The 27,758-nt window shown below is 36.5% G+C and overlaps 1 protein-coding gene across 1 annotated transcript; it reads left to right on the top strand.

Moving 5' to 3' along the window:
* The first annotated feature begins 848 nt into the window (after positions 1 to 848).
* Positions 849 to 26,876, top strand: LOC109103005 (neurturin-like). The gene is made up of 3 exons (XM_042766110.1): positions 849 to 2,298; positions 22,809 to 23,079; positions 23,820 to 26,876. The coding sequence occupies exons 2-3, from the start codon at positions 22,833 to 22,835 to the stop codon at positions 24,245 to 24,247; spliced, it is 675 nt and encodes a 224-aa protein (XP_042622044.1). The 5' UTR covers positions 849 to 2,298; positions 22,809 to 22,832; the 3' UTR covers positions 24,248 to 26,876.
* Positions 26,877 to 27,758: the final 882 nt, after the last annotated feature.

The raw sequence follows: 27,758 nt of genomic DNA, 5'->3' as shown, positions 1-27,758 counted from the left end.
TTAAGCTTTAGACTATGATTCCAAGCTGGATTATAATAGTTAACTAAAACTATATAAAAAATATATATATCTGAAATAAAATATTTAAAAAATAGTTTATTTCACAAGAAAACATTTCTCACTGTCATTTAGTTTAACGTGATGTACTAAATTAACTAACACAAAATCTGAGAGGGAAAAAAAACCCTATATAGACATATTTTAAAACAACAAAAACGAATACAAAATTTCAAAAACAAACAAGAATATTACTAAAACTTTAACAAAAATGAACATGCATGTCATAAACTTCAGTTCAAAATATTAACAAAAACTACAACTAAAACTATGTGGGGAAGTTGTGGCCTAATGGTTAGAGAGTTTCACTCCTAAACCTAAGGTTGTGAGTTCGAGTCTCGGGCCGGCAATACCACGACTGAGGTGCCCTTGAGCAAGGCACCGGGCCCCCAACTGCTCCCCGGGCGTTGCAGCATAAATGGCTGCCCACTGCTCCGGGTGTGTGTTCACTGCTGTGTGTGTGCACTTTTGATGGGTTAAATGCAGAGCACGAATTCTGAGTATGGGTCACCATACTTGGCTGTATGTCACGTCACTTTCACTTTTTATAATGGTATCTAATTGATACCAAAATCAGACCTGTCTTATATTTTGAGCTAATTTTACAACGTATTGTTGTCATTTGTCTGTGAGTGAGTTCAGTGCGGTGTCTTAGTGTGTGATCCTCAGTTATTTAGTGTACGATGCCCAGTTTTCCCTCTCTAAACCTGTTCAGATTTGAAAAGTCATGTAGTTTATTCCAGCCTTTAGTGATTTAGTACAACCCCAAACCACAATGTGTAAATAATATCAATACAGCACTGCACTGTAATTAAGAAATAAACAATATAGTATGATTTTGGCAGGACTTTACAGCTTTGTTTACATCTCTAGCATATCTAAGCTGAAGGTAAATGTCCAGGGGGTGGAGCTGGTGTGTGGTATAAAGAGGGGGATGAAGCGCATGCCATCTGCCCTCACAATACCCCCACCGTACACCCTCCCTCTCCTCCAGTCAGCCAGCCCTTTCTCCAGCAGCACACCAAACTCATCTCTAATTCCACAGTGCTGCTCTCACTGTCAGACACCCTCATCTTGAACACAGTGTCAGAGCTGATTCATTACGTGGCGCACCAGGTAGCAACTGCCAAAGGCGTCTAATCCTCTGGTGTGGAAAGGATCAGGGAGAAGGTGGCGTTTACTCTCAGCGAGAGGACAGGACACGTCGGACAGGTACCTGACTCTGGGATTGTAATCTCCATCTGTAATGAGGCGTAGGGTGCACATCACATATCTGAACATTCAACTCTGAAAAGCGCTGGCGTTCTGATTTGGACGTGTTTGAAGAGAGAATGACGGGATTTTGGCTTCTGTAGGAACTTGCAGTCAGCTTTTCCTGACTTTTATGAATCATTACAGAGGAATCCGTTGGATAAACATCTGTTTGAAGCTGTTTTCCAAGTGATTACTTCTTTCGGAGTTGTGTATATAAAGGATGTAAGACAAGGACCTGCACAGTAAACATTTAAAGAACTGCACATGAACAGCTGCTTTTGTAAACGAGTGCTTCCAGATTCTTCAAATCTATATATGTATGTATTTTTATGAGTAATAGTTTGCAGGTGTTTTGAGTGACAGATGGTTGGCATGTCCATTAATTACTCGTTTTTGTGTGAAAGTGTAATGCTGGCTGGGAGAACAGCTAATGGGTTTCTATTCGCAGCGCTCATTATTTAAGGCTGGTTGCTCATCACAGTACAGACTGAGAGGACAGTATTCTGTCTTTTCTATTTTTCCGCAATTTACGCAAGTAAAACATGACAGCACATTACTGAAAAGTGATTTTCGCAAGACTTTGCTTACACCTTGACCAAAAAAGCTCACCAGTTGCACTCGCTGGTTACTTTTCACAGTGGAGATTGTGAGGACATTTTCTTTCTTTTTTCCCCATTTTGGCATAAAGTCTCCAAAGTTTAATAGCATGCAAATGTCTTAAAGCAAAATGAGGATATTTGGATAATTTTTATACCCTTGGCATCCCTGGATTTCTGAAGGATCCTGTAACTGAGGAATGCAGTGTGTATCCTGGACGAGCCTCTAATCTTTCATAAACACTGCGCGGGATTCGTCCCTATAAAGCAAGAAACTACAGCACTTTTTTACTCCTCTGAAGAGAAAGGGTTGGAATATTGATCAATGCCCTTTTTACCCAGAGGTCAGCTGAACAGACGCGCTGTGGAGTCTGGATAAGCCGGGTAGACGGTAAGAACACATCCTGTTCTCTCAGCTTAACTACAGCTTAAGAGTTGAGATTTTCTCAAACACAATAACAGATAGAAATCTTGCAAAAATAAATAAATAATGCAATCAGGTGTGTGCAAAAAGGCTGGAAGATGTTTGGATGTTAAGATAACGGTTACTCTAGGGTGCCTTTGTTATAGTGTAATTTTACATTTAAGTATTGAGTTAGTTGCATGTAATTATTCATAATTTACTGTTACTGTAAGTACATGTACAGTGTACACAAGGACACTGCAAGAAAAGGGTTACCACAATAACATACAAAACCACAACTGCTAAATTTCATAAGGTGCCATTTCCATGACACACATTTGTGCGTTCAAAAACATTTGGATGAAGTGCAGCGGAATGCAGGTGTTTCACAGAAGTTTTCGTTTTTGATCCTTAACTTGTCAGAGCATCTTAAAAGACGAAGTGCTCTTGGTGTAAGAAACTGAAAAACAACAAAAAATGATGCAGACCGACAATGAAAAAACACACGAACGCATTCTCTGTAAAGATTTCACTTTAATTTGATTTTATTTTTATATATTTTTTTAGTAATTATATTATGTGTTTTTGTAATTTTTATTAGTTTTTGATGTTTTAAAATATTCCTATACATTTTTATTTCAGTTTTAGTTTGAGTTGTTTTTACATAAACTAATGGAAGCCAATGAAAATGACAAATGTTGCCTTGGAAACTAGCTAAAATAAAATAAGTTTATGTTTTTATTTTTTATTTTATATATTTATTTCAGTTAACATTTATTTTAATACAATACGTTTTGTTTTGTTTTGTTTTGTTTTGTTTTGTTTTGTTTTGTTTCTTTTTTATGTTTTTTTTTTTTTTTTTTTGTTTTGTTTTTTTTGTTTTCTGTAGACAAGTAATAGGCTTACAGTATGTTCAATGATACAGAAACAAACAATATATAAGCTTACATGCTGACATTTTGTGATGAATTACCAATGCCTTCCACATCTTCCACAATGATGCCTTTTATGTATCTCTATTAATTTATCTTCATTTATTTATTTATCTGTATTTGTGCATTTGGTGTTGGCAAGAGCCACTTGGTCTTGGCTTATTTGAGTTTCTTTTGCCATCAGAAGATGCCAGATCAAAGCAAAAGTGACAGATTGAGGTCTGTCATCTTCCTACTAAAGTGCACTGACATGAACATCCCAGAATTGATGTGAACTGTCCTTGCATTTACTTTAGACACAACCTGTCCTTTCAAAGCCAACATGTAACACGAAATTCTAACATTTTCTGTTCTTTCAAAAAGCCAGATTCAGTAGTGTCAGCTCAATGAACTGAATGGCAAAAGATAAAGCAGCCCATCTAACTTCTCTCTCAGGTCCTGTTTACATTAAGACTTGTCTCAAGTGGACAGATGAGATAAATCACCATAAATCAAGATTTTCAGTGAATGGATTACTTGCTACTGCAACTTTGTTAAGATCTTATAAAATGTGTGAATAACAGTGAAAAATATCTTATGACATGCCATATGTGCCAAACTTGCTCACAAAAACCAGTTCTGACTCCTAAAAATATATTTTCAGTTATAAAATGCAATTGTCACTCTTGAAACTGACCGAACTGCATCTGGACAGATTTGTATCTGGCACTTCAAACAGGACTGACAAAGGTATTGCACAGCTGTGTGAAGGGTAATGGTTTGAACAGATCTTTTTAGTAAACCATATAATTGTGTGTGCGCTCCTGTGGTTTGAATTCAGGACCCATTACATTAATCATTCATAGAAAAGCCCAAGTGAGTCATGCAGTACTTCAACACATCTTATCCATCACTACCATATCATTATCTATATAAAACAAATCTGCCCAGATATGTTTATGACAGTCTGCCAAAGGAAACACAGCTTCACCTGAATGGATGTTCCTGCAGATCACAGAACATCTTCAAAGTTGCGGCGCCTTTCAAATTAGGATGGCTATTTCTATTATACCAAAACGGTGTACACTTTGCAGGATTCAGAAAAGCCAGGATATAAACGGAAACTATTTTCCTCCTTAATTTGCATTTTTTTTTACTTTTATTAGGGCAAGTTTTCTAACCTTACTAAAGATGACGAATCACCTTTCATCCTAAATTTACTCTGTAAATGCAATTTGATAAAATGAATCCAATGAAATAATTATCAACAAAATCTATCGTTGCACTGCAGAAGTGACACAAAAGCTGCATCTGAAGTGCCAATTATATGTATTCACACAGACTATTCAATGCAGATCAGAGAAGCCATGAATGCATTTACAATGCAGTTATAATTCGTATATAAAGTTAGGAGCTCAGTATGTTAAATATAACTGAACTATGAAATGATACTTTAAATATGAAACCAAAACCACCAGTAGGTGGCGGCAAATAAGTCTTAATAGGTGAATCATTGATTTACAAATTCAACCAATGTTAAAAACAGCTGATTCTTTCAGGAATGAAGCAAGTGACTTGCTGATTTTCCAGCATCTAGTTCTGACATGAAAAGATAAAACATGATATGAAAAAGATACTAAAAATGCTAAAAGATATGCTAAAAATAGTGAGAGTAGTCATTAGTATGTACAATCCCGATTCCAATAAAGTTGGGACACTGTACAAATTGTGAATAAAAACAGAATGCAATGAAGTGTAAGTTTCAAATTTCAATATTTTATTCAGAATACAACATAGATGACATCAAATGTTTAAACTGAGAAAATGTATAATTTTAAGGGGAAAATAAGTTGATTTTAAATTTCATGGCATCAATACCTCTCAAAAAAGTTGGGACAAGGCCAAGTTTACCACTGTGTGGCATCCCCTCTTCTTTTTATAACAGTCTGCAAACATCTGGGGACTGAGGAGACAAGTTGCTCAAGTTTAGGAATAGGAATGTTGTTCCATTCTTATCTAATACAGGCTTCTAGTTGCTCAACTGTCTTAAGTCTTCTTTGTCGCATCTTCCTCTTTGTGATGCACCAAATGTTTTCTATGGGTGAAAGATCTGGACTCCAGGCTGGCCATTTCAGTACCCGGATCCTTCTTCTACGCAGCCATGATGTTGTAATTGATGCAGTATGTGGTCTGGCATTGTCATGTTGGAAAATGCAAGGTCTTCCCTGAAAGAGACAATGTCTGCATGGGAGCATATGTTGTTCTAGAACTTGGATATACCGTTCAGCATTGATGGTGCCTTTCCAGATGTGTAAGCTGCCCATGCCACACGCACTCATGCAACCCCATAGCATCAGAGATGCAGGCTGATAACAACTTGGGTTGTCCTTGTCCTCTTTAGTCCGGATGACATGGCGTCCCAGTTTTCCAAAAAGAACTCCAAATTTTGATTCGTCTGACCACAGAACAGTTTTCAACTTTGCCACAGTCCATTTTAAATGAGCCTTGGCCCAGAGAAAACGCCTGTGCTTCTGGATCATGTTTTAGATATGGCTTCTTTTTTGACCTATAGAGTTTTAGCCGGCAACAGCGAATGGGCACGGTGGATTGTGTTCACCGACAATGTTGTTTTCTGGAAGTATTCTTGAGCCCATGTTGTGATTTCCATTACAGTAGCATTCCTGTATGTGATGCAGTGCCGTCTAAGGGCCTGAAGATCATGGGCATCCAGTATGGTTTTCAGGCCTTGACCCTTACGCACAGAGATTGTTCCAGATTCTCTGAATCTTTGGATGATATTATGCACTGTAGATGATGATAACTTCATACTTTTTGCAATTTTTCTTTGAGAAACTCCTTTCTGATATTGCTCCACTATTTTTCGCTGCAGCATTGGGGGGAATTGGTGATCCTCTGCCCATCTTGACTTCTGATTGACACTGCCACTCTGAGAGGCTCTTTTTATACCCAATCATGTTGCCAATTGACCTAATAAGTTGCAAAATGGTCCTCCAGCGGTTCTTTATATGTACAATTAACTTTTCCTGCCTCTTATTGCTACCTGTCCCAACTTTTTTGAAATGTGTAGCTCTCATGAAATCCAAAATGAGCCAGTATTTGGCATGACATTTCAAAATGTCTCACTTTCAACATTTGATATGTTATCTATATTCTATTGTGAATAAAATATAAGTTTATGAGATTTGTAAATTATTCCTTTTTTACTCACAATTTGTACAGTGTCCCAACTTTTTTGGAATCGGGTTTGTAGTTTTGAATTCAGCAACTGTCTTTATGAACGGCTTATTGAATCATTGACTTAACCGATTCGTTCAAAAACGCTAAATCTTAACAATCTTAAAAGGAGGACAAATGAGCATCTGTCTCAGTATACCTACATTGTATTTCAACACCGGACTATCTGACCTAAAACTGGACAGATGGCCACTCTACCTCAAACTCAGGTTTTATGTCTTTTGTGTGTAACAGTGTGCTTTTACATCCAATGGCAAAACTTCAATCTACTAACTTCTGTTCTGTGGAAAATATCCATTTGCACATCAAAAAGTGTTAATGTTAATGTCCAAAAGATCAATGAAATCAGCATTATTCCTGAATCAGAGTGACGTTTTTTTTTTTTTTTTATAAATGGCCATATTTCAGAAGGGCAGCATGACATTAGAGACATATAAATAAATGTTGTTGCTAATTAAATTGTATTACTAAAGTTTGAATAAATGAAAGAAAAAAAACATAATTATTTAATAATAATTAATATTATTTTATATTAAACCTAAAAAAATTATGGTTCCCACTTGCAGGGAAGGGTGCTTTTAATCAGTTGATTGATGTGGACATATGTAAGCAATCACCTAAAGGCACTGCAGTTTTTCCCAGTGTGTGTTAAGGTCTATTGAGAGTTTTTAGTGTCTCCACATCTTCAAGATTTTTAAAAGCCTCTTTATGCTCCTCTTGGGAGCTTCTGAGATTCATTGTGTTTAAGACTGCAATATGAAACATCCCATTCATGCATGTCTCATGTATTTGCCATTCATTAACACAATCAGCACAAAGCTCTTATGTTACACTCCCATCCCTAACTGCAAAAATAAACAATGTGCTGAATTTGAGCCATTCATAATATAGCTGATAAACATCAGGGTGGTTGTGTTTAATTTAAGAGGCATCTGTTCATTTTCCATGAGTTTTATACTGTTGTTTAGTGTGTAGTGATCAAGGCCACTAAACACAACGCCAGAGACATGAGGAGACCTAACACAGTTGCGCACATCAGAAGACAAGCCGAGAGCTGTAGAGTGATTGATTTTGTCCTGCTTTTAGCACCTCAACTTCCTCTGACTCTGCATATAAAGAGAAACATCCACCCTTTGTATAGTCATTTGACTTGGACTTGACTTTGCATTGCTTAGGATGGAGGCAGAGCTTCGTCAGTCTGAATAACATTTAAGAAACATTACACTAGAACATATTCATCTAAATGCTTCATTTCTACATGGACTAATCATAGTATTTAAAAAGTGAGGTGTGTAATTTCTGGGTCACTAGCGTCACCAAATGTAATTGCAAAAGTAATGAAAGTTTCCCAAACACTCCTCCTACGTGCCACGTGTTTCGGGCTGGTTGAGCACAATGACTGGCAGTGCCACATTTTTTTTAAAAGTAATTAACCTGTGAACCAGAGGTGGAAAGTAACTAATTACAAATACTCTCGTTATAGTACTTGATTAAATTTGTTTTATTTTTTTCTACTTTCTTGGGTATAATTAAATTGTGGTACTTTTACTTAAAAAAAATAATAATTGGACAAAGGAGTTGCCAATGGAGAAAAGAGCGAGCCGGCGTTTGACAGCACTTTTCAAACTTCTGGGGTGGAGCCCTGCACTTCAGTCAATAACAGACAGGTCTGACTCTGGTGCAAAACCAATCAAAACTTACAGTTCAGCTGTGGGGGCGGGGCGTTCAAACCACACTTAGTTTTGACTGTCTATCACCGGCGGTGTCGTTTTGAATCAGCATAGCGTTTCAATATTTTAGTGAATGTGAGCTATGCTCTGATTTTAAATCGTAATTTTGTCGGCTCCTGAAATGGGTCATACCATTGATATTACCAGAGCACAGAGCAGTATAAGTAAATAGAAACTCTGTTGATAGAATTATTGCATGGATCGAGGAAGATCAAAGTAAGTGTCTAAAATACATGCACACATTTCAGTTAAATGGTAAAAATTGCCCTCTTTAACATTACAGTTAAACTAAAAGTACGAAGCTAAAATAACCTCAACATTAACAACAACAGTGAAATAAAAGTGCATTCATTTTTACATGCATCTGGCTGATAGATCAAGTATGATTTATCTGTAAATCAGATGCATTTTAAATAACTTTTTCTGTGTGCGTGCTTTGGATGTGTGAGCACATGGGCGAAGAAACTAGATGGTCTATGTATGACCAGATGATTTATTCATATCCAAAACCAGATGATATGAACATTACTGAGCACTAAACACTCTCATGCAGTGCATGTTTCATTCATATTTGAAGCCTGGGGGCGCTCTTGCGCAGAAAGTCCAAAATGGCCCAGTAGAAGTAATATATAATAACTTATGACATGCAGGAAATCCCTAATATGGACATAGGCATACCGCTATTGCTGTAGTTTAAAAAATAAAAGTAAATTCATGTCATTACCAGGTAATACATTTAAAATTATAGAATACAAATGATTTTATGTGACTATTGTCATGTTTTGCTCCAAAATCACTGTATAACATCAGCCGTGTTTGAAACAGTAAGCTTCTGTGGTTCCATGTTGCTTCTTATCACAGTGAGACAGAAAATATATATATATATATATATATATATTTTTTAATTCTATACTGGGATATATGCTATGTCAGTTAGCCTTGCATTGCAGTTGTGTGTTTATTGTCTTCCACATTTCATCAGTCAAAGCGTCTTTATCTGCATGTTATTCAGCTGTAGTAATACAGCTGGGTCTCACTTGTGAAACAGACATTAAAGTACATGAGTGTTAGGATTAGGGTTAACCCTGCTCCATAATGCTCACATCACGTCTCATTTTGGGTAAAAATAGAAAAATAATACTAAAGTACTTTGTAATGCAGTAATTTTAGTAGTTTTTCAGCAAACTACTTTTTTACTCTTACTTGAGTCATATTATTTTTCAGTACTTTTACTTGTACTCAAGTAAATTATTCCTTAAGTAGCAATATTTTTACTTAAGTACACTTTATTAGTACTCTTTCCACCACAGCTGTGAACACATAAACTTATAGTTGTCTCAGGGAACAAGTATTTTGTTCCAGTGAAATAAAAATTGTTTGTGGATTTAAGTCCATGGGTATGTTTGCTTTTATGTCTTCGGCCAGTGCACTCCTAAATGTTTAACCTTTAGAAAGTTCATGAAAAAAATAGACTTTCTCCTCTGAGAGAAAAAAAAAAACAGAGAAAAAATATTGATGACTCATGTTGCACTCCTCAGATTTCTGTCCAATCATTTACTCCCATAATAATGCCTGCAACCAACTAGCTAGAAGCAAATCATAGTTCATGGCTATAATTGTAAAGGTATAGGCAATTTAACATATCCAGTCTGCTTTTGAAACCTTCAACCCAAGTTCATTTCTGAAAAATAGTATGTTGCTTTTTGCATATTTTGCGACACTTTCAAAGTGACATGTCCAGTATGTGGCACTAAAAGCACGTTCAGTTTAATCCAAAACAGATGAACATGAATCTAGCAATGTTTTATTACGTTTGTTGTACATATCGTGGCAGTTCAGAAATAAAATGTCCAGTTTACGCTCTATGGCAGGGGTGTCAAACTCAATTCCTGTGCTGTACCAGGTGGGCTACCAAGCAAGTTTACTATATCAGAAAATCCTTACAAATGGAGCTGATTATGTGATGCAAATGTCAAAATTAATTGGTTCATAAATAATCCACCATGGTAAAAATATTTTGAGGTCATAACATGGTATTGTGCAAGGAACCAGGCAAAAATAAGTCTTTATTAATTAATAATCTGCTCGTAATCATAATTTGTGTAAAAGAGAATAGAAGTTGTGTGTGTTTTACTGCCTCTAGTGTTCCTTCCAGCTGAAACTGCTGTGAATAGTATGTTTAATACAGGGCTGCAATGGGATTGGGATCCTGTGGGACCCAACGCAAATCTTTCACGTGATGGTGGGCCTGCTCCCACGATTTGCCACATAACAAGAACAATGGAGTTATATAAACACTAGGCTTGCTGCAGTAATTTTAGTTCAGTTTGAAAACATACACTACTGTAAACTGAAAGCATCTGCTCTGCTCCAAACAGCAAGGTTCGCCAGGTTTGTCAGGTCTGTGTGACAAAACTAGCTCAGTGGCCAATCAAAAATAGCCCAAAGTAGGGCAATGACCATATCCCAAATATCAAAACTCAAAATATGACATTTCCATTCCTAAAATACATATTTTACAGTCACTGCTATGTGCATTGATCATAAACACAACTAAAAGGCTTCCTACCAGTGGCCCCCTTCACAAAACTTAATATCTAGTGCAGTTTTGTCATAGGTAGAATGCTAAATGCTTGTATATTTCAATACAAGTTTTTCAGTCAAATGTAATTTACTGAATATTTCAAACCTTTCAGCTCAGGGGTTCTCAACTCTGGCCCTCGAGGCCCACTTTCCTGAAGAGTTTAGCTCCAACCCTAATCAAACACACCTGAAGAAGCTTATCAAGGTCTTCAGGATTACAAGAAAGTTACAGGCAGGAGAGCTTGATCAAGGTTGGAGCCAAACTCTGCATGAAAGTGGACCATGAGGACCAGAGTTGAGAACCCCGAAGGAGAGATGACTGACAAGACTATGCTGGAGGATTTGCTGCTTAACCTATCCTGAGCACATTGACAACTATCTTATCTTGTAAGATCTGCTGCCTTTACACAGAGTATGAGTGATCGTGAAATCAAAAATAAATTGAACAGCAAGCACTCATTCAAAAGCAAGTTCAATACCCGGCATATTGATAGCGACTCACAGATGAATGAAAATGATATTAGAATGCTTGTGGGAATGGACACAAAAATTGCGGAGGCAGAACATGCAGGCGGTAATGCTCAGAAATTCAGCCGGAACAGGCAGGAGTGGGATTATGAACAGTCGGAGTTTTACAGTCCCACGCAGGGCTATAATGTACAGGTATGTTCTTGGAGTTTGGCAGAAATATAGGTAGAGACACATGGATGAATTGTTTAAAATAACAGTCTCATCCTGTTTAAAAAGAGGTTATATATCTGAATTATTTTTGTTAAAACTTGGGCTAGTCTGATTTGAAGTAAAATTACAAATCAGATTTAATATATAATATTTATATTGTTTACTTATGAAAAGAAAAGCATCTTTGGTGTAGGAATGCTGAGGATCATACCCTCTGCTTATAGGTAAAGTAGTAAAATGTAGTGCATCTCTGCTGCTCAACTGGGTGGCATTAGCATTAATACCTCCATGAGCTGATTTGACTTGTTTTGTTTTGATAAAACTTGCTTTAAAAATATTTCTTAAGCTTAAACAAAAACAGTGTGATGCAACTATTGAGTAAAAGAGTATTTCACCTGGACATCCTGTTTTTCTGTTTCAATCGTGAAGTTTCTCACCTTTTCTATGTTCAAGGATGTAAATATAAATGTTAGATTAAAAAACAATTGAGAATTAGAAGTGTTGTCTTTGCAAGTGAAATCAATAACCTTGAAGTATTAAAATGACTAAAACAAAAAAATAATACGCTGAATAAACACAAGCATTGACTAGAGTGGCCGCAGTCAGCTTCAGTGGCTTTATCAGAGCCACACTGAACCGCAGACGTGTGCTATGTAAATAGTCTGAGCATTAATGGTAGGGAAAACCCCTTATACTGGAGAGCGGCCACATATGAAGTGTTTCTTGGAGGTTATAGTACATTGAAGAAAGATTTTTTGACTTTTTACATACGCCATGTGACCTGTAAATGTGAACAAAAAAAACAAAAAAAGTTTCCATTGCAGTTTTGCGAATTATTCCTTTTTCGCATTGCCTGAAAAACCACCGAAAGCGAGCATAATTTTTTTTTTGCGATATATGGGCCTTTTTGCAAAATTGACGCATTTCCATTAAGCGTATTTTCAATTTTCAATTTCAATTTGCGTATTTTGAAGGGTAATGGAAATGCGCCTACTGACGCTCTACAGCAGCAGTGCTAAACCTGGAAGCGCATATAATTACAGCAACCCGCCAAAATAAAAGCTTTCTGATTATAAGTTTGAAAATGAAAAATTTAAATAATTCAAAATTAAAAATAATAATTAAGGTTCAAATTAAAATAATAATAAAAACATTAGTTACTTTAAAGGTGCATACAGTTTTTTTAATTTGTATTTTGGTGGGCCAAATATTGTCTAGTTCACATTAGCAATCAGGACCTGCTGGTAGCTACACCATTATGAAAAATGTAGCCATCTGTTCTGACAAGATAACTTAAAGCAACATATATTTTGCTAATATTTCATTATAGTACAAATGTTCAGTTGTCTCCATGTGGACCATTCTACCGTACGCAGATTTAAGGATCTTTTCTAAAACATTGAAATGACAAGACCTTGTGTTTTATTAAAGACATTGGAGCTTGAGGGTCATACAGTATACAAGATCCAAGTATATAATGGCTAGAGCGGAAATGACATCAGCAGAACTTCAACAAGCCAACAGACAGAATCCGAATATCAGAACGTGATGGAGGTATTTCTATTTTCTCTCTCATTCTTAGGAAAGCTGGCTCTTGGGATGCTATTGTGGCCATGTTTGAGTGGCCACTTGACTAGACAATTTGCTTTTGAATGTTCCATAAACACAGATCTGCTCAGGTCAACTTCCCTTACAAAGAATACACATTTAAAATGCCATGCCTTCAAAGGCCGCTCAGAACAATCGTCTGTTTCCTAATAAGGAGACGGTGTGCTTAATAGTGTGATTTGTGTAGGGTGTATCCTGGCTGGAGTCTATGTCTGATGCCTGAGAATAAAACAAAGAGGCAGTTTTTCTAAATTTCATTTGAGGGTTATTAGTTATGGTTTGTTTACACAAGACTGAAAGAATAGTCTGTCTTTCACTTAGTCAGTGAGTGTAAGCAGTCTCGTGAACCATAATAGACGACTTCCATTTCCATTTACTGCTACCATCACAGGAATAAATTACATTTTACAATATATTCAAATAGAAATCAGTTATTTTAAATTGTTATATTATTTAAGAACTTTTCTGTTTTTACTGTATCCAATAAATGCAGCCTTGGTGAGACTTCAAAAGCATTAAAAAATCTGACTGACCCCAAATGAAATTGTGTTCCAGACAGAGGTTATGAATCATCATTACTCACATTCAAATTCCAGATTTACACACGCACACACCAACTAGTAGCCTGTATTTTTTTTTATGAAGACCTCCCATTAACTCCCATTAAGTCACTATAGACTACTATCTTTATATGGCATAAATAGTAAGAGTATATGTCATTATGCTATCTCATTTGCTGACTTTTGCTGCAACGTGTTCTGACATAAGCATCCGCAGACCAATGAGACTTTAAGGCCACCCACTGTATTTTTGGAAATCCAGTTCACTGTATTCCTGTTTGATATCAGACTGGCCCATCTCTTTCCACAGCTCAAAACAATAGAGTACATTCAAATACAAGTGTTTTGTACCTGCATCCTTAAAACTAGATTTTAAGATTAAACAACTAATTAGTTTTGGTATTTTAAAGCAATAGTTGTCAGTTCTGTCATCATTTACTTACCTGTTCCAAGAGTTTCTTTCTTCTGTTGAACACTGAAGTATGTGAGTAAACAAACACCTTCATGGTATGGAACAAAATACTATGGAAGTCAATGGGGACCAGAAACTGTTTGGTTACCAACATTGCTCAAAATGTCATAAAATATCTTCTTTTGTGTTCAGCAACAGAATGGTCTTTATACATGTTTTCTGTTACTGCCATGTGATATTTTGATGCATAAAACAGTGAAGTGTTGGCAGGAAATTCATGGCATGTACACAAAACCCTGTCATGTACCAGTCCATGCATCTTCCTCTTCCCATGCTCTTCTGGACCTGAAGCAGAAGCAGAGTGTAGTATTGCCCAGTGCACTCTAATAACGTCTGCCGAAGCGTTTGAGTCCGTGTGGTCTGGTGTAGTTCTTACTCTCTGGAAAACTGGCCTAGGCATTTCCTGATCTCAGCAGCTGAATTGTTTGGTTTCCCAGCCACTTTTCTTACAGAATCATATGGGAATGGAATCTGTAAATACCATTCCTATAAGAATATAATGTTTTAAATGCAAGACAAGCAAAGGCACATCCACTGGCACACGCACAAGCATATGGAGTTAATGTTATGTGACAAGCAAATATAAACTGTGTATTTATGCTTTGACACATTTATAACAGAAACAAACCCTTTATAACAATAAGAACCCATTTAAAAACTAATTATAGTGTACTTACAGTGGTGTGAAAAAGTGTTGGCCCCCTTCCTGATTTCTTATTTTTTTGCATGTTTGTCACACTTTAATGTTTCAGATCATCAAACAAATTTAAATATTAGTCAAAGATAACACAAGTAAACACAACATGCAGTTTTTAAATGATGGTTTTTATTATTAAGGGAGAACAAAATCCAAAAGTACATGGCCCTGTGTGAAGAAGTGTTTGCCCCCCTGTTAAAACTGTGGTTTATCACACCTGAGTTCAATTTCTCTAGCCACACCCAGGCCTGATTACTGCCACACCTGTTCACAATCAAGAAATCCCTTACATATGACCTGCCTGACAAAGTGAAATAGACCAAAATATCCTCAAAAGCTAGACATCATGCCGAGATCCAAAGTAATTCAGAAACAAATGAGAAAGAAAGTAATTGAGATCTATCAGTCTGGAAAAGGTTATAAAGCCATTTCTAAAGCTTTGGGACTCCAGCGAACCACAGTGAGAGCCATTATTCACAAATGGAAAAAACATGGAACAGTGGAGAACCTTCCCAGGAGTGGCCGGCTGACCAAAATTACCCCAAGAGCACAGCGACGACTCATCCAAGAGGTTACAAAAGACCCCACAATAACATCCAAAGAACTGCAGGTCTCACTTGCCTCAGTTAATGTCAGTGTTCATGACTCCACCATAAGAAAGAGACTGGACAAAAATGGTCTGCATGGCAAAGTTCCAAGACGAAGACCGCTGCTGAGCAAAAAGAACATAAAGGCTCATCTCAGTTTTGCCAGAAAACATCTCGATGATGCCCAGGACTTTTGGGAAAATACTCTGTGGACTAACGAGACAAAAGTCGAACTTTTTGGAAGGTGGGTGTCCCATTTACGTCTGGCATAAAAGTAACACCACAGTTCAGAAAAAGAACATCATACCAACAGTAAAATAGTGTGATGGTCTGGGGCTGTTTTGCTTCTTCAGGACCTGGAAGACTTGCTGTGATAAATTGAACCATGAATTCTGCTGTTTACCAAAAAATCCTGAAGGAGAATGTCCGGCCATCTGTTTGTGACCTCAAGCTGAAGCAAACTTGGGTTCTGCAGCAGGACAATGATCCAAAACACACCAGCAAGTCCACCTCTGAATGGCTGAAGAAAAACAAAATTAAGACTTTGGAGTGGCTTAGTCAAAGTCCTGACCTGAATCCTATTGAGATGCTGTGGCATGACCTTAAAAAGGCGGTTCATGCTCGAAAACCCTCCAATGTGGCTGAATTACAACAACATAGATGAGTGGACTAAAATTCCTCCACAGCGCTGTAACAGACTCATTGCAAGTTATCGCAAACGCTTGATTGCAGTTGTTGCTTCTAAGGGTGGCCCAACCAGTTATTAGGTTCAGGGGGCAAACACTTTTTCACACAGGGCCATGTAGTTTTTAATAATTAATAATAAGTTAATAATTATTAATAATAAGTGTTGTGTTTACTTGTGTTATCTTTTACTAATATTTACATTTGTTTGATGATCTGAAACATTAAAGTGTGACAAACATGCAAAAAATAAGAAATCAGGAAGGGGGGCAACAATTGTTCTCACCACTGTACACTTAATTTCTTTATGTCAATGGATTCAGGCTAATAGTTAATGGAGTTAAAAGTTAAAGGAAATACCACAGTGCCTTGTTTTTTTTGTTTTTTTTGTTTGTTTTTTTGGACATTAACCGCATGGCAAATTCACAATGCTGTTTTTTCCCCCACATATATACATTATATGTATAAAATTAAAATACAAGAAATTAATTTTAATATAGAAATCAATGTATATAATAATAAATGAATGCATATAATGATACTAGGTTATTTTCATGGTTGGGTCTTGTGAAAAGAAGTGCGCTTTATTGTATTGAATGTGCACTTGTACTTAAAATCTTTCAAATAATATAATATGAATTAAAAGGGCACTTAAGTTGCACTTAGAGTAAGTGTTCATGGCTGTTTCGCTTTAAAAAATAATTAAATTTAAATCATTATCAATTATAATTTAAATTATTTAATTTAAATCAATTAAAGTATATTTTAAATCATTGTTTTAATCATATTTTATCATGCTTGAAGGGGACATATAATGTGATTTCAAGTTTCCTTTCTCTTTGGAGTGTTACAAGCTATTCGTGAATAGATAAGATCCCTAAAGTTGCAAAGACTAAAGTCTCAAATGCAAAGAGATATTCTTTATAAAAGTTAAGACTTGTCCACTCCCTCCTAAAATGCCTCTGTAAACACACCCCCACATATCTATGTCACGATGTGGGAAGATTTGCATAACACTGCCCAAGTGTTCACGCAAAGAAAGAAGTACATATAACTTTGATTCATGCTGTTGCTGCTGGCGCCATGTTGTAGAGACGCTGTTTCGTTGTGAAAGTGAAACTACTTTATTTGGCCTTCCAAAAGAGGACACAACTAGAAATCAGTGGTTAAGTTGTATTTACAACACTGTTCCAGAACAGGTCAACCCAAATATTCAGATGTGTGCAGCACATTTTATGGAAGACTATTTCCTGATCCTGGGACAGTAGACTACAATGCCAGCTGTTCTGACTCACAGCCTGTAAGTACGTTTACACGTGTAAAGGATTTGCCACTGATGATTCAAATGTGAGTTTTCAGCAGTGTAGAGTAGCGTTAGTTGTTTGTCGTTTCTCTGATCACAAATGCAGACATGGTTTTATGTTTACATGGCGCGTTAATAGATAGTATAAGTCATTATAATTCGTAATTATGTCCCCACTGGATGCAACAAACGGCTCGTTTGTAATGGGTTTTACTGGTTTTGTCTCGTCGTGACGGTGTTCTGACTGGGACGCGGCATCACAGTATGGCAACATTTCCGTCACACGCTTGAGGCATTTGGCAAATCACAATGCACTGGATAGCTGGCCAATCAGAGCACACCTTGCTTTTCAGACGCGTTTCAGAAAGCGGGGCATAGAGGAGAAACAATAATATACAGTTTGTGGAAAATAATGTGTTTTTTGAACCTTAAACCGCATAAACACATTTCATTACACAAAATACACAAAATAATGTTCTTTTTAGCAACATCATATGACCCCTTTAAAATAAGTATACTTATTTTGATTTGTTTACTAACTAAAGAACACATAAAGTAATTGATTATAATTTTAACTTTAGTGTGTTATTCAATATTACATTTACAGTTAATACATTTTAAATGTACTAAATTGCAACTTCATCATTACAAATGTATAGCTACAAATATATATGAAAATAAATGACAGTTTCTATAGAAATTACATTAAAATATATTTTAGTTTAGCATAAATGCTTGTCAGTACATTCTGCAGAACACTTTAACCAAATTTCAAAGATACTTTAGTGGGTCCAAAAAGCACTCTAAAGTTCAGCTGATTACATTAAATTTAAATTTAAACTATAATACATCTTAATTTAATTGCAAATAACATGAAATTAAAGGTTTAGTTCACCAAAAAATGAAAATCAGGTCATAAATTACTCACCCTCAAGTCATCCTAGGTGTATATGACTTCCTTCTTTCAGACGAATCCAGTCGGAGTTATATTAAAAATTGTCTTTGAGCTTTCAAGCTGTTTCATGGCACTCAGCAGGTGTTGCAGTGCATCAGTCCAAAAGAAGTTAAATAAAAAGCACCCATCCATAAAAAAAGGTGTCTCACACAGCTCCGGGGGGTGAACAAAGGCCTCCTATAGTGAATCGATGCATTTTTGTAAGAAAAATAACCATATTTAAAACATAATAATCACTTGAATCTAGCTTGTGCTCACTGTTGTAAATGGAAACAGTTCAGGGCGGAGGTCGGGTTTGCGCATTCACCGCTCAGAAGTGAGGAACGCGGAAACGCAGCAGAGAGATCAAAACAAAACAACAGTCACTAATTAAAAGTACAAAACGAGGATTTGTAAAGAAGAATGTCGGAGGATTTCGATATAAGCCAAGAGGAGACTGGTTTTCCTTTGCTAAAGTAAGGAAACTTTGCTTCCTTTTCTTCTGTTAATAAACGTTGGTTTTCACAAGACTTACTGGCGCATGCGCAGCGCCGACCGCAAACGTCATGCTCCTGGAGCTGCTTCCAAAAACAACAGTGAGTGCAGGCTACATTAAAGTGATAATTACATTTTGAATATGGATATTTTTCTTACAAAAATGCATCGATTCACTACAGGAGGCCTTTGTTCGAAGTTGCCAAACGAGAAGCTTGTAATCAGCGTGACTCTATAGGGCCCAAGTGTAAACACAACAGTTTTGCTTGGAGCTTCCCATTTTATCCCCATCTGATAGATTGAAATTTAAAACATTAAACAACGTTTTTGTATCTTCTGGATACAGACGATTTGGGCCACATGACACGGCTGGACGATCCACACCTGTGCGCTCTGAGACCTGCGACCGGAATGAGATAAACAGAGGAGCAGAAAAGCTGCAGATGGCGAAACCACTTGTGCAAACATCTGTGAATGAAATCTTTGGAATAACAACTCGGTTTGCACAAGGCTGCTTGTACATAGCTGAAAGATTTTGAATACACAATCTAAGATGTTTTAATTTGGTTTGGCGTTTGTTAGTGCAGCATGTCTGTAATTGTTGGACTGCTGTCCTTGAACTGTATTTGAGAATAACAATTATGTCAAACATCACCGTCAACCATCAGTGCAGCTAAAAAAAAGTCAAAGCAATAAAAAAAGACAAAACGGTGAATGTTAATGTGCTTATTTGAACAATACAGTATGTGGAATTTAAGAAACACAGTCAACCCAACCCAAGTAAATTTTGCGTCTGAAAGGGAAACTCCTATAAATGCATATGCAATAAGGTCAGCCGCAAAAATAACTGTCCACACTTAATAAATGCTGAATGTTTCATTGCGTGTCTTTAGTAAATCGCCAAAAGAGGGTTTATACTGGTGCAAACTAATAGTAAATCTGGCCCAAGGTCTTCTTCCATGGTCTCAGGTCAATCTGATCAGCACAATATTGAAAAAACTCACATGTGGTGGTAAAAGAATCACAGTGAGCAAAATTCCATGCCAATTTAATGCTAAACTCCATCTCATATCAAAATAATCCCCAAGTTTCAGTTTTAAAGAGCAGGTCATATGGTATTTTAAAGTGTCCTAATATTGTGTTGGAGTCCCCTACAACAGGTTTAAATGTTTAAATTAAATATTACAGTCATTTTCCAGTGATTTCGAAACGATTCGTTCAAAGCAAGTTCGGAGCAAACCCCTCCCTTCCATAAGTCTAGTCTGCTCTGACTGTTCAGCTGGACAAGCCTGTTGTGACTGGCACAGAGATGAGTCCTTGAGCCAGTTAGCCAGTGCTACCATTGACAAAGCACCTTTACATAAAACAATATAGTGCTCCAATCCGTTCTTATAAAAATGACATAAAATACAAAATCACATATGCAAGCAAATTGTGCCCACAGCTAAAGTTTAGCTGCTAAACTGTACACGATTAAACCAATAATGGTGGATACGTTAGCCAAGTCCTAACGTAACTAACTGATTAAACAATATAGTTTGTAAACCAAAATATGTCTACTGTAATGTTTGAAGAACGATGGACAAAAGACTGTTTTAACTTTTAACCAGAACCTGGAAACCTAATGCTGCACTAGGTATACATCAGATATTAGCACAAACACTTGATATTTTGAGCACTCAATTGAAAATGTGCACCTAACGTATCAATCGTACTACTTACAGGTAGTGGTTCGGAGAGCTTGTTAGTCCAAATTAAGACGATTAGAAGCCAACAAAGATAAAAGCCAAGATTAGAGAAGCAGTCCTTGATAAAATGACAAGCACACAACAAAAGGTTTGAATTGTATTTCTGTGGTATCCTTGAACACAGCTTCATAAACATGATGTTAACATACTAACTAGGGGAAGTGTTTGTGGGCAGGTCAGACTCTGTTCGTATTTCGCAGACAGGCGGGGATTATGCAAATGTATTTCCCAGTGACGTATACCGGTAACAGGCAAATGATTCGAAAATATGACGACTCATTAAGGCGACTCTGAGTCAACTCTCTCTTTTGAGAGACAATATTTTTATTTATCATGCACTTTTTTGATTAACAACTTTTGCAAAACTGCAAAAGAGATATTTTTAAAAAACCCATATGACCTGCTTTTTAAACTTTAACATTTCTGCTCTCCACTTTTGTGTTCACCAAACAAAACTGACAAAAATAATGATTGTTTTCAAACAGGTTTCTCCACCACTCCTCCTGTCTGCCATTTTTGCCATTGTCGTGCAGTAGGAGCCAGTGTGCATCTTCCAGTAGGTTTGCTAATTTTTAGCATTGCCACATTATTTTTGTCTTTTTCCAAGTGGCGAGCAGTGACCTCTTCAACCGGGTATGCTAATGTAACTTATTAATTTATTAGAGACCACCAATAGCAACACCATGGCATGTGTCGATTTACACATTGATTAGTTCAGTGCTTGTCAAACCTGTCCTGGGACCCCCCAACCACTGCACATTTTGTATGTCTCCCTCATAGGCCACACCCGGTTCAAGCCTTGCAGAATCTATTAATGAGCTGATGAGTTGCATCAGGTGTGTTAAATGAGGGAGACATACAAAATATGCAGGTTTAGTACTGGATTAGTTTGCTCAAACATGTTGCCAAATAATGTGTACTTTCAATATACTGTATCTATGCCAAAAATATATATATAAAGATATGTTTTTAGAGGACTTTCAAAATTTGCTTTTTGAAACAACAGCAACATCATAGCAATATAGCCCCGGGTCCAAAGCTGCTATGGATCCACTCACCCACATCCTTCCTCAACTGGCAGAGTTTTACAGAAAATATCATTTGGCAAATAAATTATTTATGGACAGCGAGATACACATTCCCAACGTTTTATTGTATAAGCTTTGTATCTTAAATGAAAAGGGAATATATAGTAATGTTAATATTAATTAGCCAGCCTGCAAGCTCTTTCTCTCAAATGTGACCATGGACCACAAAACCCGGTCAATTTTTCAACATTCAGATTTATACGTAATCTGAAAGCTGAATATATAAGCTGAGATACAGCTATTTGAAAATCTGGAATCTGAGGGTGCAAAAAAATCTAAATACTGAGAAAATAGCCATTAAAATTTTCCAAATGAAGTTCTTAGCATTGCATATTACTAATCAGAAATTAAGTTTTGATATATTTACAGTAAGACATTTATAAACTATCTTAATGGAACATGATCTTTACTTAATATCCTAATTATTTTTGGCATAAAAGAAAAATCTATAATTTTGACCCATGCAATGTTTTTTTGGCTATTGATACAGATATAGCCCAGCGACTTAAGACTGGTTTTGTGTTCCAGGGTCACAAATGGCTTGAGCATTCGGAGCTTATACGGACTGAATTATAGGCCTGCTTTTATCATGGTCAGTTTTCAATGGTAGAGCAGCTTAAAGGAACAAATGAGTTATTTTAGCCAAACTACCTTATCACTGGCCAGGTGGTTAGCTTTAGCAGTTAGTAAATCATTATTAGACCCCTATTTAGTGACCAAAAAAAGCATGTTATACTGTAGGTTTCTGTTAGTCTACTTTAGACATTTTACTAACAAGAAGTAACTTCACAGCTACATGACTCTTATTCGAGTATTAGTAGACTGTTAGTTAAGTGTTAGTAGAAAAAGTAGACATGTACTTGTAAAGTTACTTATAGTCAGTAGAGTGTCTGTTGTGGGAGCATCAAAAAAAGTGTTAGCAGATATTAAGCAGAGCCTCTACTGATACTCTAATGACTGCTAGTTGGCATGTAGATGCAAAAGCATCTTTCTCCACTGATAGCTATTCAGTTGTAGTGAATATTCTGATGAAATGAAAATCACATCTAATGTTTCTGGCTTTAGCCTACTTGTCTAAATATGTGATGCCAAAATCTCAATGGAATAACAAACAGTCATACAGTGTTTGGTTTTGAGTGATGGATGTTTGGTTTTTTTGCAGGGGCCCAATGCTTCTCATTCTAAGATGAAGTTATGGAAGTTTGCTGCCATCGGCCTGATTCTCTGTGGTGCTGCGCTTCTCCTGCTCATCTTTAAAACCACTCCCTCTTCCCGAGCCCCGCCCCCTCCTCCCCACCGCAGAGCTTCATCCTCATCACTTTCACCTCCATCATCTTCATTTACACCCAGCAATTCGTCATCTACTGTTGCGGTAGGTCGGCGGCAACGGAGGATTCGATCAGCTGACGGAGGAAACTCTCTCGTATCAGAATGTAAGATCATGATGAGCCCTTATGTTCTCTTGTGTTGTGTCTGCAGTTCTTTATAACGTAGCCTATCACTGTTTACATAGACTGCATTCATCAAGCAGGCTTCCCGGGCTTAAGTCTAACTTCACACAAACAGAATTCCATGAGAATTTAATTTTAAATCTGATAACCAATATTCCCTGCAGTTTCAATTTTAAAGTTTGTACTTTTATGCCACTGTGGTAACCAAACAAAACTGAGAAAAAAAAAATGTTTACAAACAGGATTCTTAACATTATCACATGAGTATTCATACGTGTTTCACATAAAATGTGGTTCTACCTGACAGCATCTAAAACATAAATATCATGTATGAACAACTTTACGGGCATGTTCATGAATCCCCATTTAATCTTTGAATATTTAATTCATAGAATGAACTGGTTGATTCTATTTTATTTGTAATTAATTTTAAGATAGTTTTAAACCCAGTTGGCTTGTTAACTAAATTAAAATATACAACATTACATTCTGTTCTGTGTGACTTCAAGTGCAAACTTGTTTCAAAGGAATAAGTATTAAACCATTACTTATGTAATATTAAATTCATCTGATTATAACATGAAAACTTTATGAATAAAAAATTACCATAAAAGGCACCGCAAATGCACCCTAAAATAATCATGCACCTAACCCTAATGCTAATGTTTTTGGCATGCTAAATGCTAAAAAAATAATTAACCCTCCTTTTTTCTCCATCTCAGTCATGAAGATCTTCCAGGTCTTCACAGAGGGTGAGTTGAAGCAGGTCATCAGGACACTGGTGGAAAGGAAAGCTCGCAGAGATGCCCAGCAGAGCAAAAGGACTAAACGGGCTAAAAAGCAAGCCAAACCCTGCTCGCTGCGGGAGGTGGAGGTGACAGTCAGTCAGCTGGGGTTGGGCTACGTCAGTGACGAGACTATAGTCTTCCATTACTGCAGCGGAAAGTGCACTACTAGTCGCAAGAACTATGACCTGACGCTGGCATTCATGAAGCGCTCACGGCTGCTAACAAAGGAGCAGAAGGACAAGGCTCGCCACAGCCCCTGCTGTCGGCCCACCGCATACGAGGAGGACATCTCCTTCCTCGATAACTTCAATAAATACCACACAATTCAAGAGTTTTCAGCCAAAGCATGCAGATGCGTCTGACATCGAGGGTCATACACAGCATGTTTTAATCTCTGAAAACTACAGACCCTTGATTCCGAGAAGAAAATCTTCTGGGCTTAAAGCACTGAGGCAAGAGCGAATGTCTTGCATTGCCTTCATGAAAAATACTGGGCTGACAGATTCTCCTCAGACACTTCTGCCAGTCCTGATGAAGAGAAATGGAAATTATATTAAGCAAATAATAATTATCCTCATGTTTATTCGTTGCTAATGAGATGCTGCTGTATATCTTGTTTCTATTGCCTTCGTGGGTCTACTTCAAATAGCTTGAAATGTTTGACAGATGTTGAGCTCAATGTTTCAATGGAGAAAATCTCCAGAAAATTCATTCAGGGCTTCAGTTAACAAAGCAAGTACACAAAGGCACACCCAGTGCTGAACAAAACTTCCTCATTGTGTAACCGACCTGTAAATGATCCCTGCAGCTCTGAAAGGTTTCAACTCTGACAATTCAAAGTCAAAACATTCCCACAAATCAAGTTCAAATAAACATACAAGTTAAACTGAACATCTACCTCAGCTTTGATATAGTCAACATTGCTCTGTAAAAGAAAACCCAGCATTTGAAATTTTTAAACATTATAATAATTATACAAAAATGATGTATAAAGAATAAAAGAGAACCTAATAATCTGCTAAAGGCTGGATTACACATGCCTTTTAAATTCTGAACAGATATTCAAATGCTAAGTATCATACAAATGCCGATTTTGTAAATGGTAAAAGTTGGAATTGAAGGTAACCTCTCAGCAGCAGTCGGTGTCAGGAAATCCGTGCCTGAGGTCTTCCCTTAGTTAACCTGACCAAATCCACTTCGTTTGTGTAAATCCTATCACAGAAGAGTCTAATCCACTTAGCTCCTGTCAGGCCTTGGCAAAAAATACAGAGAACTAAAGTGGGAAGAACCTACCTGCAAAAGTGTCCTGATTTTAGCTTTTAAACTCCACCAGAATAATCTCCTGTGATCAGGTGTTAAACAAGCACAGAAACTAGTTAAACTAACCACTCGTTTCGACTTTCTGTAGTCAATCATGTCTGCGTTGACATAAAAATAATACTTTATAATAACATTATATAATGCTATACTTAGTGGATTACAGCTGCAATAAGACACGTACACATGATGTCAACAGATTGCAAATGCGATAATTGCATGCAACAGTCATCAGAACAATATTTTTTACGACTAAGAAGAGAATTTAGTATATAACTGAAGTACGATGAATCGAAATGAGAGTTGAAATCAATGTCTTGTACTCAGGAAGCAGTTGAGTGACCCTTTAAGCCACATGTAAGTCTGATCAGTTCATTAGAGCACTGATGTAATTACAGGACAAGACTTAAGCCCTAATAAACGCCCGGCCTTAAAACCTAACAAACCATGTGCTTACAAAAGTGTAAAGACTGTGTGCTACTGTAACAAACATTAATACAAACTTATTTTGTACATTAGTTTGTTTTCACATATGGACAAAAATATATATAAAACCAAATTGAAGATTTATGCAATACACTAATGTAGTAATGTGCATGTTTATGGTTGTACGAATCTTTTAGCATGCTGAACTAGAACAATTGTTATGAAATAGTATCTACTTCACCTCAGAATTGCACATTCATAAGCAAATACCATATGCAAAACTGTCTAAGCTATATGTTGGGATGGGATGTGAGGGATGGTTCGGCTAAAAATGAAATTTCAGTCATGATTTACTCACCCTAAATGTCCTTCCTTTCTTCTGTGGAACATAAAAGAAGATATTCTGAAGAATGTTTTGGTGGTTTTGGAAAAGACATTTCTCGAATATCTTCTTTAATGATGATGAGTGAACTCTTTATAGTGAAAAAAATAATACACCTAAAAATTTTAACATTTAAACTGACTGATCTTATTCAAGTCCAAGAAATGTATTCATTTGACTGACTCAACTTGATTACATTATTACAAACAAAAATATAACCGTCTGGTCTGATCAAAACAGCTTGCTAATGTATTTATTGCACAGTTTCACTTTTTTAAGTGGACAAAATAATTCCACATGATATCAAAAATCAAGCAGAGTAATAACAAAACATGCACTCCTGTCTGATCGAAATAGTGTTGTATATTCCATTGAAGTCTAAATCTGTCAGTCACGGTTAATCGTGTTTGTTCGTTTACTTTCTTTGGAGTAACTGCAGTGTCTGAGTTCATCTACCCGTCCATATGGCCTCAGTCTCTTTCCACCTGCTGCAGTGGGACGTCCTGTTAACCCAGTGCACACACACACACACACACACACACACACAGAGCCTTTCAGTTTAAGCACTGTTGGACACTGTTAACCAACTGCAATAAACATTGATGCAATGCATCTATATAACAAATTATGTATATTTATTGAAGAGTAAGTTATGGTTTGTTTATTTATTTAGATGTAGAATCACTGACTTAACGAGAACATATTTATTAATTTTTTTGGGTGCCAAAAAAGATCTCATATGTATTGTATTCGATATATAACGTTTAATAAACTGTATCAGCTTTAAAATCCCCCCAACCCTGTGTGATTTTTACTGTCACCGTTTCACTTTTTAAGTTGCATAAGCACATATTAAATCCAGATTACAATACTACTTAAATAATAACCACTGAACCACATCAAGGCACTTTGCATGGTAGCAGAAACCTTACAAAATTATTATAATTATTAAAATTATTATAATTTTGTAATTATAATTACAAAAGATGGTGCTCTACATACATTTTACTGTTTTGCCTGTTTATATTATTTTATTAGTTTTGTATTAAGAAGACCAGAGCAGTTTTGTATGGTTATATTTTCACGGATGAATGGATGAGTTAAAGCACTTGTCTGATGAATGTTATTAACTGTACCAGTGTGCAAATAAAAACATCAGTTAGTGTCATTTATGCCAAAGCTGTCAACAGTAACCCAAGCATCACAGATGGAAAAAATTCTTTAAACCATTACAAGTAAAAATAAATAAATAAATCAGTGATTTTGTTTGTTTGTTTGCTTGTTTAGATTTTTATTTGTCTGCTGAAGGTATCTGAATCTTGCATGTTTCATGTGAGGTTTCAGAAACAATGAGAAGTAAACTTCATTTCCAGCCTCGTCTTGTCCTCAGAGCTGGATGACAGATGCAGGTTGAGAAACATGCTATTGAGGACAACATATTACCCATAATCCCCCTTAGTTTCAGTACACAGTGAACGTTTATGACACGCATGCATTACTGTCAACAGCTCTGTATGTGCGTGAATAAATGTCAGTGTAAATCTACACACACACTTGCACACTTGACCCAATCCTGACTGTGAGAGAACCTGGTGCTTTAGTTTAAAGGCTACGTATTTACAATTTTACAAATGACATGCATTTATATTACATTGCAAAATTTTAATTACAGAGTTGTGGGGTAATTCCTAGAAAAGTGTACCATTTGCCCATTTGAGTCTTCATGACTTGCAAGTAGATAATTAACT

This window comes from Cyprinus carpio, chromosome A11 (genome assembly GCF_018340385.1).
Source record: "Cyprinus carpio isolate SPL01 chromosome A11, ASM1834038v1, whole genome shotgun sequence".
Classification (NCBI taxonomy): domain Eukaryota; kingdom Metazoa; phylum Chordata; class Actinopteri; order Cypriniformes; family Cyprinidae; genus Cyprinus; species Cyprinus carpio.
The sequence above is the reverse complement of the archived record's forward strand: the minus strand, read 5'-3'. Positions and strand labels throughout refer to the sequence as shown.